The following is a 12,848-nucleotide window of genomic DNA, read 5'->3' on the forward strand; positions in this document are numbered from 1 at the left end:
TGATGAACTAGTTCTTGATCAATCTGAGCAAGGTATATCGGGTGTGCGTATTTGCAAATATGTTGATAGGCAGCCAGGATGATATACAAGTGATGTGTGGATAGAGAGGCTACTGGAGGCTGCAAAATGAAGCATACCAAATTTCTTCACTCAAAATCTGGGCAAAGGAGGGGAATTTCTGAGTTTAGTATGGTTGTTAATGGCTCATTTGGGAGGTGGATCGCAATACCAAGTTGGGAAACTTGAGTCCATTGTGGCTCCAGCCGTACAGTCCAGAAAACCCCAAGCTCGAGCCCAATGACTAGTGGAAGAGTTTAGAAATGCCTCATGTTATTTGCTGGTTAGTTAGAGGGAACAAGTTACTGTAATTACTATAAATATAACTATGGTACTTCTCTTTTTCTATCTAATAAAAGGGTTAACTTTGCTTAAAAATTCAAATATCTTAACCTTGTTGGATTACATTCCACATGTTTGTACTTCCATGCACAACAAACTGTAAAATAAAGGAAAAAATGAACTACTTGGTGAGATTCAAGAACATAAGGCTCATTTCGGAAGCAAAGATACTTGTATGAGCATAAGTAGCATATCCAATCATATGCTCAAGTTCCAAGATACTACTAAAATGTAAGAGGAGTTGAGGAGAGAACACGGGAGGGACTTGTCGACAAGATCTTGCAGTAAGCAGCAACTAGATATCTATCAGCTTAGCAAGAGGACTATTACCAGAGAACAAAGGGCCTGCAATCAAACATTCTTCCTCCTGATCTTTCCCTTGCCAAAATGCTTCTTCTTCGCTATTTTAAGCTTCTTTTTCATCTTCCTTCCAAGAGGTTTTAAAGATTTTGCACTTTGATTTCCATCAGCCATCTCCACATCTGGAAATCAAGATGATGACAATTTAGCATACTCAGGGGAAGGCTAAAAGCAGATGGGACGTGCAAGTTCCTATCAACTTCATCAGCGATAGAAGATACAGAACACTTGGTGTATATGAGCAGTTAAATCTCATAGACATGTAATAATTTTTTCACAAGGAATTAAGTGGAAGGGCACTTACATATGAGGAAGGTTATTCGGTTATTCTTACAACATGCAAAGACACTCAACAACAGTCTTGTCATTTCTGCTAATTACAGTATTCCTTTTTTTGTGGGTTTTTTTTGGGGGGTGGGGTGGGGAGGGTGGGGGGGTTCTCAAGGCAAAAGGCATGAAGTTCCCCAGATCTGTCTTGATTGTGCACACTGATGACTTTACAAGCGAAAGTTAGTGACCTGATGTTTTCATTAGACACTAGTAACAAGATATTTTTCTTTACTGGCATTACACAGTAGATAATTCGTATAACTACTGAATCACTGGATATATATATAGATAGATAAATAGATAGATAACAAAAAAACATCAACTACGTCTCAATACCAACTAATTAGGGACGACTATATGCATTATTCATGTAGCTTCATCTTTTTATAATTCTTTTACAAGAGTGGTGCTTGAGCCAACTTGTACACATCTCGACTATTCATGTAACATCATTTTTCAATTCCTAATATCCACTCTCATATAACACTGACGGTTATAGAACCAATTTAAATAACTTGCCTGCACTCAGTTAGGTATCACCTGTCGTATAAACACTCCAATAACACTTTTCCATTTAAACTATCCTATTTTAGTTCTATGCTCTAAATCTTTATCTGATTTAAAATAATCTTGGGAAATCGACCCTAGATATCTGAATTGTCTGCATTTAGACATTGCAATCCCTTCCAGTCTCACCTCAACTTCATTCTTTTTATGTTGGATAGACTTGCAAGTTGCAATGGATATATTCCATCGTACTTGTACTTATCCTAAAAAGTGTTTCTCTATTGTTCAAACTTTTTGTTAACACCCTAGATACTTCTGTCAAATAGCATAGTCCATGAGATCTGATCACGTATATACATTTAAAACTGTGAAAAGGAATAATGACAACAAAATTAGCTCTTCCCACAAGGAAACCACAGCATAACAAACAAAAAGATATCATCTTTATTCCAAAAAAAGCAAACAGAGAACAATAAAAAGAATATATAAGCAAAAACATACCCATGCTGTTGTCGTTGTTAGGAGTAGAGGTCGAAGTATCCATGGTAGTGGATGTGAAGGGAGACTTGACAACAAGCTTAGGGGCAGCAAGGGCAGCTTCTTGGGCAGCTAATTTAGCAGCTTCTTTCTTAAGGACAGAGGGCTCTGAAGCCACTATCTCTCTCTTTATAGCTCTCAGCCTCTTTTCCCTCTTACACCTCATTGACTTCGCCATCTTTCTCTTCTTCTACTTTGTGCAATCGTTGTTTCTGTTGAGGTTGATGATACCGTCGATGGTGAAAAAGGTTGCGGATGTATAGAAGAGAGAAAAGTTAAGCTAGGGTTTGAAGGTGAAGTACAGTTTACTTCAAACACAATACGTTTTGGGTACACAGACTTGGGCACCCGGTTGACAATTTCGGGCCTAGTCGACGGTGTCACTCTTTGGGCCTATTCTGATGGGCTAAATTACACAATCAGCAACTTTGCATACTCAGCAACACTATTGCAAAACATTACGTTCTAGAGCTTTCCAAAATAGTACATTACAACTTGTAATTAATCCTTTTATTTATAATGTATGTATTGATCTCTTGTATAGTAGTGTACTAGCTAGTCAGTCTACGCCAATTAGCATAATAGTACGTAGGGTTGTTTTTCCAGTTTCTTGTATAAAGATACCGAGGCATGTATAGCATTTCAAATTGAATATACACAGAAAATTCGATTTTTATTCTCTGATTTGTTAGTTTCGATCTTCGTAAACTCTGGTTTTTCGCCTACAGGGGCGGCTCCACGGTAAGCCAGGGGAAGCCCTTGCCTTAAAGCCCCCAAATATTTAAGACCCCAACAATATAAAATACTGTTATTTCTCTCTCTCTGATAACATCACGATAGGGGTCCAAGAACTATTAAAAAAAAATCAAGAAACATGCGGATGCTAAAAGAAAATAAAGAAACAAAAAAAAATAAAAAATTAAAGATAGATTGAATTCAAAAAGTCGAAACCTAACAACAACAATTAGCTAACGAAGAACTAATCGCCTTTGATAGAGAATTAAAAACAAGAGATAAATTGTGAAATCCGACCCTTTAGAATAACAAGAATAACAATAAGCCTAAACTTATCACCTTTCTTGAATACCTAGAAGTGATCTAAGATTTCGAATAATTCATCTTACCACCTTAAGTTGAGTCTTGAAGGTTGAAGAATAAATTCAAGAGTAGCTACACACAAGAGTGCAAGAAAAATCCCATAATTTTTATTGATAATAGTCTACAATAATCTAAGTCCAAAAAAAAGAAAAGGAAGACACCCCTTATATAGGTAGGAGGAGGTCACGAAATTAAAGCTTAAAAATAAGGAAATAAAGTCTCAAACTACTCTGGACAACAAGTCCAATTACCTTAGGAAAAGTAAAAACATTAAGAAATAAAAACTAAGTCAATCTTGGAAAGTAATTCCAACAATCTTAGGAAAAAGAAAACATAATCTTAACTACCTAAGAAAGCAATAAATCTAGTACCAAAATATATGAAAATAAGTTAAAACCAATCTAGGATAGGCTCTTGAAAGTCCCAAATCAATCTTGGATAGGATCTTGAAAATCTTTGAAATCTTGAAGGAAATTTGCAAGCAACTTGGCACCAACTTGCACTCAACATCTAGCACACCTATTGTACCCTTCTTGAACATCAAGTAAGTCATTTTTATGTTATAAAAATGTGGCTTTACGTAGGATTTCATGGGCTGCAAGTTTGGCCAAATTTTCGGTGCCAAATTGGTCCAAAAGTGGATTGATTAGGACTTTCTTCAAAGGATGTCTCTTGGGATCCGATCCTCCTCTTTTTAGACATAAATTTGGGCCATAAAATAACTGTAACACTAAGCCAATTCATATCCTTTATCCTTGAGTTCTTCCTCCCAATTAACAACTTCTTTATTTGCATTTCTAATGGTCTTGTTTTGCGACTCTTTGGCTTAACATCTTGTTAAAGCTCTCTTTGAGATTACAAAGCTTCATCATTATCCTTGAATAGAGTTGAACTTCATAGAATGTTATCATTCCCCTGTCACGACCCAAAATTCATTAAAGGTCGTGATGGCGCTGGACACCGTTGTCAGGCAAGCCAACAATACATACTTAGCTTAATTACCTATTTTAATGGATTTAAAATCAAAATTTCTTCAATAAAATAATAAAAATAAAACTCATAGAGTAAATGATAAATATTTTTAGCAACTAAATTTCTAAACAACTCATAATCATTCCCAAAACCGTGTCACAAGTGCATGAGCATATACTAGGGAATTTAAAATAATAAAATACAACATATGTCCAGAATACAAATTAGACCGAAAAATATAATAACTTAGAAGGAGACTCTGTTGGATGTGGATCGTAATACAGAATGCAACTCACATATGTTCCCACAATTATTAACCACACATCTGCGCCCACAAGACCGCTAGACATATATGTACTTGCACAATAAAATATGCAGCAAGTGCAGTATGAGTACGAAAATAACATGCACCCAGTAAGTATCAAGCCTAATCTCGAAAAGGTAGAGACGAGATGGACGACTTTGACACTCACTATGGGTCAATAATATTAAGTAATCACAAAAATAGAAATATTTATATCAACGTGATTCACAGAATTAACAATAATTTTTATTGAACCAATAGAAATAATTAAATTCCTTTAATCCCAATAAATTTCAAATTTATCAATTAGTCTCATTTACATGAATAACAATAATCTCCTTAACAAGCAGAGATAATTAATTCTTTAGATTTCCAATAATTTCTAATTTATCAATCAAATTCCTTCAAGTGCAGCAATTTTCAATCTATTAATTAAATCCACAAGCTGCAATTAAAAAAATAGCAAAGTAACGTGTAATTATTATTATTAGGCACGATTTCTGCCGAGGACGTACGACCTGATCCAGAGTGTCGTGTACACTGCCGAAGGACATGCGGCATAATCCATATATGCATCTATCCTGCCGAGGCGTTCGGTCTGCTCCACAAGAAAGGATGACATTTTCTTATGTACCTCCGGAATGAAAGTATATTTATTATAAGATAAATTCAAGAGGAAGAACAATTTCTCTTAACAATTAATTAATTTAAACAGAAAATCAAGTATATGAGATTTTTATCCTTTAATATTTTTATCTAACAATTCACAATATATGTATATATCAAATAATATTAATTAAACAAAGAATACAATTTACACAAGAATATAATTTACACAAGTAATTCATGCTTCGAGTCCTAAACTACCCGGACTTTAGCATTAATAATAGCTACGCACACACTCTCGTCACCTCGTACGTACGTAGCCCCCACAATTAGCAACAATTATTTAATTTTTAATTACCTATAATGAAATTTCCTCCTCACAAGATTAGACAAGAGACTTACCTCAATTTGCTCTAATTTAATCCAATAGAAGGCCTTTTCCACGATTATCCAACTCTGTCTGGCTTGAATCTAGCCATGAATAATTCGATACAATCACTAAAAATTATTGGAATCAATTCTATAAGAAAATACTACATTTTCAATAAAAATTCTGAAGTTAATTAAAAATTCGTTTGTGGGGCCCACGTCTCAGAATCCGGCAAAAGTTACGAAATATGAACGTCCGCTCAACCACGAGTCTACCCATACCAAAATCACTAAATTCCGACAACAATTCGGCCCTCAAATCCTCAAATCTATCCAAGAGGGTTTTCAAACTTTTCCAACTCAATTCACCAATTAAATGATTAAAATAGTTATGGATTCGGGTAATTTAATCAATATTGAGTTAAGAACACTTACCCCGTTGTTTTCTCTGAAAATCTCCCAAAATCGCCTAAATCTGAGCTCCAAATCGTTAAAAATGGAAAATCAGAACTTAAACTCTCTGCCCAGTGATTTCTTCTACGCGATCGCGTAGTACAAATTCTTCTGTCCAGAAAATAACTCTACGCGATCACATAAAGTCTCACGCGATCGCGGTGCACAAGGTTCCAACTTTACACAATCGCATCCCTCTTCACGTGATCGCATAGAGCAAACGCGTGGTCAACTTCCTCTCCAGTTTCCTCTACGCGATCGCAAACAATGACACACGATCACGATACGCACACTGGCCAATCCTACGCGATCGCAGTGAACAAATTCCCAGCTGCCCAAATTAACCCTACGTGATCACAACCCCTTTCACGCGATCGCATAGAACAAATCCACCTCTGCCTAAATTACTCTACGCGATTGCAGACCAACCTACGAGATCGCGTATAAAGATACCACAAGAAAATACCAGGAGTTATCAGCAGTGTTCCAAAGGCCAAAAGTGATCAGTTAGTCGTCCGAAACTCACCCGAGCCCCTCGCGACCTCGACCAATTATACCAACAAGTCCCAAAACATCATACGAACTTAGTCGAACCCTTAAATCATACCAAACAACGCTAAAATTACGAATCATCCTCCAATTCAAGCTTAATGAAACTTAAGATTTTCAACTTTCATTCGGTACTGAAACCTACTAAATCAAGTCTGATTGACCTCAAATTTTGCACACAAGTCATAAAAGATATAACGGAGCTATGAAAATTTTTGAAACTGGATTCCTACCCCGATATAAAAAAGTCAACTCCCCGGTCAAACTTCCAAACTTAAATTCTTGTTTTAGCCTTAATTTAACTACAGACTTCCAAATAAAATTCCGAGCATGCTCCTAAGTCCAAAATTACCATACGGAGCTTTTGAAACCGTCAAATCCTGATTCCGGGGTCATTTTCTCAAAAATATTGACCGAAGTCAAACTTGCCCCTTTTAAAGCCAAACTAAGAAACCAATTGTTCTGATTTCAACCCGATCACTTCCAAATTCCGAATCAACCATCCCCGTAAGTCATAAATTAGAAAATGCACATACATATAGTCTTATTCAGGGGAACGAGCTTTTAAACACTCAAAACGACTGGTTGGGTCATTACATTCTCTCCCACTTAAATATACGTTCGCCCTCGAACATGCTAAGGACTGTTCTGGAGTTGTCTCAAAATCACAGTTTAACACTTCGAGCACCTACCCGTGCTACCACACCAAATTGAGCACATTAGTTTGAGCAAATTTGACGATTCTCCCCCTTATTTAGGCAATTAAGCCTTAGAGCCCAATTCTAACATCCAGAATTCTCCACCATGCATGTTTCCAACCTACGAACACCGTATCAATCACTATATTATGCCCCAATACTGGATTGCATAGCTTTGTTGAATTTAGACCATGCACAACACCATTCACATGACTATAATAACATTCTCCTATAATAATAGCCAAAATTTCACAAATCTGTTGTTCACAACACACCTCATGATACATATAAGTCCTGTTCCAACTCTTGAAATGCTTCCACGATGGAAGAAATGTGTAGAAATTCATAACCAACTGTCGAGTCAACAAATTATTGAGTTTCTAGCTCTGACAAGAACCATTGCCTCATTATGGACCAAATAATGGTATTTGCTCTTTATTATACTTCTTATAATCCGATCTCATTGATCCCGGAACCAATAATCTCGTCTCCCCCAGCATGAGCTACTCAGGAAATAAGCCACCCCAGACACGACAAAAAGCCTCATAAGACGCCACAATGAGCTAATAAGCTACGGACTCGATTGCGATATATAAGGAAAACGAACTCTGGAAGGGATTACTCAACCCACGTGACTAATTAAACAACCGAAAAGGTGTCATGAACCTTCCTCAGAAAATGGGACACACAACACACAAAATAGAATATAAGGGACTGTACTCAACATCACACTATTGCGGCGTGCAACCCGATCCACACATGATACCATTGCGGTGTGCAACCCGATCCAAACAACATACCCATGGCGGCGTGCCACCCGATCCGCACAAAAAGAATCTATGAGAAAATACTTACCAAGCTAGAATGCTCATTACTACAAAATATCCGAATATCGGACACAAGCACGCTCAGTGCATAATATCATCCATGGAAGGACCGACAACGCCATACGCTACAAAACTCAAGCACAACTAAGGTGTGATATATGATCTAAATCTCGAGAGCTATCCTGCTCACATAACACCATCGCTATGCGGAACCTCATCACATAAGAAATTTATCAAGCCGTTTCATAACTCACACGGCACAATATAGTATTACATGAAATAACTGACGATGAAACGACATCCAACGTCTGAATACTCCTCCATACGGAGCTTTTATGCTGAAATGAACACATCCGGCCTGATATAGAGCCCGTATTCATATTTAAATCCATCCACTGACCTCAAGCCGATTCGGATCGCACCGTACTAGGCTAATAACCTTTCAAGGATCCATAATAACCCTTTTCCCCATAACATACCAGAACAACCATCATAACCGGAACAAACTTCCACATTCCACAGCCAAATGAACCAAGCGCCCTCCAGGCAAAAATTCTCGAGTTAGCGATATCGCCAAAATCTTCATACTTGGTTGTTAAATATTTAATCAATCAGGTGAGTACTTGTCATCCTTATACAATCTTTCCGTGAGACACGCTCACATGACCTTCTGCACCAGGTAACAAGTCTGCACATCCATGCTACCGGTTACATTAATGCTGTAAAGCATATCAAGAATCCAAAAATCAATACAAAAGGTCTCTTACACCTGACATCGATCTTAGATGATGCCGAAAACAATACCATCTTGCTTTAAATATTTAAATCCCTTTTCCTGCTCATCCGAGCTCATGACATCCTTGTCAACGCCGAACCGAAATCTTGAATCCTCAACTTTCGAATCCCATGCTACTTAATGCACTTAATTACGCCAATGTGCAGGAGTACAAGAATTCCATCATAACTCCCGAACCACTAATAGGGTAAATACTTCATCATATAGAAACCTTCTACTTAACTTATTTCAGGACCATTGCAATACGCGACTGGATCCTCATATCCGCAGAAAAATACTGGCCTCAAGTAGTGGTCTAAACCATCATAACTCTTCCGGGAACCCTCTACACATAACAAGCCATGATACTTGAATTCCTCCAAATAAAATCAATTACGGCGGCCGTCAAGCTTCGTACGTACCACCACAAATCACATGCATAACTCAATGCATTGAAGGAACTGATCATTGCCACCATCATGTCGATTCAACCATTGTTAGCCGACCCGCCTTTTCTCAATTTATTCTCATCTTGCCTTAGAAATAATAATAGCTCCATTCATTACATCACGAACTCAAATCCTCACTCATCTCGAGTGACCTTATTTCACGAGGTCGCGTTATTTCAAGACCCACGAATCATCTCATACCCTTCCTTGTGCGCACTTTTACATCTTCAACCAGTACACCCATTTTGATACTTATTTTATGAATTCTAAGTTATTTTTCTTCCGTTTCTCTAATGCTACACCACAATTTGAAGATAATGCAGAGTACTCCAAGCCCCGTTTCATAATCTACTGCAAAAGCTCGATACTCAACCATACTACGGACTCGAGATCCTTAGACACCGCACTTTAAATTTTTGAATCCACTAGGACCGTTATTGAGAGTCACTTGCTCTGACTTGTTCACATACCTGATCAACTCCAAGGCCCTGTTAGCACATGGACACTTTCTCAAGGAAACAACCGACTGTCTCACTTTCCCTGTGCATTACATCTACACAAAACATAAACTTTGAGTCTTCCTAAAGCCCGAACATGAATCGATAAGGCCAAATATGGCATACATTCCTCAAATCCTTTGCTCAAATTACCACCGATGTTTTTTCTTTTCTTAGTCGTGATGACCCACCAATACACCGATAACCAGAAACCGCACAAGTTGATACTATGCAATCCAATCATAGATGGTGGAGCTCTCCCACTTAGCTTGAAGCTACAAATTACAGAATTCTGGAATCCACCGAGATTCTTTCTTCATCGTTGACATGATCCTGCACACGCAACTCGCCAAATTTCTCGAAATCCTTTTATTAACCTTTGATAAACACTCCAAACCACTAACCACATTTACATATTAAATCTCTTACCGGGTAGCCAGTAGAATTCTTTGCAGATGCTTCATCAACACCACGCGACTGCTAACCAGCTCACAGGAGATAACCCACCTGTGGAAATTACATGTTGACATATTCCAGCGTCGCTGCACTGGGTGCAATTACTACGAAATCAGTAGATCATCCTGGGTCCGAGCTCATTCACCAGTTGCACCAGTCCGTTCACTCCCCATGGACGTCAACTAAAGGTGCGACAATACGTTCCAATCCAAAGTCATGTTGTATCCTTCTTCATATTAATCAACTCTCTTCTGTCACATCCAATCTTCCTCAATATAGCAGCCAATATTCTAAATTAAGCCCGTAGAACTAGTCACTGTCCACCATGAATCCCAAATCACTCAAATTTCCCCCAAGGCGTGTGGATATCCTCCACAGAACCCGTATGCTACCTTGCCACTCTTCTACTTTGGTCAACCATCTCCTTTAAGCAACTACTCTGCTTATGTTTTCTTACACTTGGTCTTTTCGGAACCTAACCACCGCAAGGCACCTTCCATATGTCCTTCCTTATCCTTCGCTTCCTAGTTGTTGCCTTAACTCAAAATCCGTCTCTGTAGCACTTGAACCAATAGCTCGTTACCAGCTTTAAACCTTTCTGGCGATCATCCTTCTCGAGACATCAATACTAGGAATGCTGCTTCGATCCTGAATCACTACACACCGTGATCTCTAACGACTGCTTCCCCTATATCAATTCCTAACACCCCGTCGTGAAGGCTAGTTGAAGACAACCATAACACCAGCGAACCTTAACGCATTTAACAAGGCGATGACACCACATCAAAATTGAGAACTCTACCACACTCAAAAATATCAAGCTTCGTTACTCCATCAACCCCAAAATCGAACATTCATAGTACGATTACCTTTTCCTTATTGGGAATAAAACATGGAACCTCTGAATCATGTACAGAGAAAAACCTTCTTTCAAGTCGTTTATTGCCCTGACACATAGACGGGCATTTTACCATTTCATAAACATTGTGCGATAGCAACGCACGAATCATCATAACAATCAATGCCAAATCTCAAAACCTTATGTAGTACTGATACTTAATTTGAAATGACAGAGCGACCTTTCGCAAGGCGGCGGCAATAGCCCAATTAATTACACAAGGAGAAGCATCCTGTACTACACCTGTAGTACCATTAAAAATTTCCTCGATCCCCAATTTATAACAAGCGCTTCACGACGCATAAGATTGAGTAGGAAGGAAATGAAGGCATAAGCCTCAAAGGAATCAAATCGCATAATGAGGAATCAAAAAGGGAAGTATTCCTAACAGCCCTGTAGCCTCTCGAAGATAAGCACAGACGTATCTGTTCCGATCCGCAAGACTCTACTAGACTTGCTCATGACTTGTGAGACCTAAGTGAACCTAGTACTCTGATACTATGTTGTCACGACCCAAAATCCATTAAAGGTCGTGATGGCGCCGGACACCGCTGTCAGGCAAGCCAACAATACATACTTAGCTTAATTACCGATTTTAATGGATTTAAAATCAAAATTTCTTCAATAAAATAATAAAAATAAAACTCATAGACTAATGATAAATATTTTTAGCAACTAAATTTCTAAACAACTCACAACCATTCTCAAAACCCGGTGTCACAAGTGTATGAGCATATACTAGGGAATTTAAAATAATAAAATATAACATCTGTCCAGAATACAAATTAGACCGAAAAATATAATAACTTAGAAGGAGACTCTATTGGTTGCGGATCGTAATACAGAATGCAGCTCACTTATGTTCCCATAATTATTAACCACACCTCTGGGCCCACAAGGCCGCTAGACATATATGTACTTGCACAATAAAATGTACAGTAAGTGCAGTATGAGTACGAAAATAACATGTACCCAGTAAGTATCAAGCCTAATCTCGAAGAGGTAGAGACGAGATGGTCGACTTTGACACTCACTAAGGGTCAATAATAATAAGTAACATAAAAATAGAAATATTTATATCAATGTGATTCACAGAGTTAACAATAATTTTTATTGAACCAACAGAAATAATTAAATTCCTTTAATCCCAATAAATTTTAAATTTATCAATTAGTCTCATTTACAGGAATAACAATAATTTCCTTAATAAGCAGAGATAATTAATTCTTTAGATTTCCAATAATTTTCAATATATCAATCAAATTCCTTCAAGTGCGGCAATTTTCAATCTATTAATTAAATCCACAAGCTGCAATTAAAAAAAAATAGCAAAGTATCGTATAATTATTATTATTATGCACGATTTCTGCCGAGGACGTACGACCCGATCCAGAGTATCGTGTACACTGCCGAGGGACGTGCGGCACGATCCATAGATGCATCTATCCTGCCGAGGCGTTCGGCCCGCTCCACAAGAAAGGAGGACATTTTCTTATGTACCTCCGGAATGAAAATATATTTGTTATAAGATAAATTCAGGAGGAAGAACAATTTCTCTTAATAATTAATTAATTTAAATAGAAAACAAAATCAAGTATATGAGATTTCCATCATTTAATATTTTTATCTAACAATTCACAATATATATATATCTTTGTCTAACAATTCACAATATGTTCATAAATATCCATTAATATTAATTAAACAAAGAATACAATGTACACAAGTAATTCATGCTTTGAGTCCTAAACTACCCGCACTTTA

The 12,848-nt window shown here is 37.6% G+C and overlaps 1 protein-coding gene across 1 annotated transcript; it reads right to left on the minus strand.

Annotated features, from left to right (window-relative positions):
- Positions 1–423: 423 nt before the first annotated feature.
- Positions 424–2,440, minus strand: LOC107829074 (uncharacterized). The gene is made up of 2 exons (XM_016656505.2): positions 2,098–2,440; positions 424–881 (listed from the first exon to the last, which is right to left on the minus strand). Exons 1-2 carry the CDS (start codon positions 2,309–2,311, stop codon positions 751–753), a joined length of 345 nt encoding a protein of 114 aa, XP_016511991.1. The 5' UTR covers positions 2,312–2,440; the 3' UTR covers positions 424–750.
- Between the last annotated feature and the right edge of the window lie 10,408 nt (positions 2,441–12,848).

This window comes from Nicotiana tabacum, chromosome 17 (genome assembly GCF_000715075.1).
Source record: "Nicotiana tabacum cultivar K326 chromosome 17, ASM71507v2, whole genome shotgun sequence".
Classification (NCBI taxonomy): Eukaryota; Viridiplantae; Streptophyta; class Magnoliopsida; order Solanales; family Solanaceae; genus Nicotiana; species Nicotiana tabacum.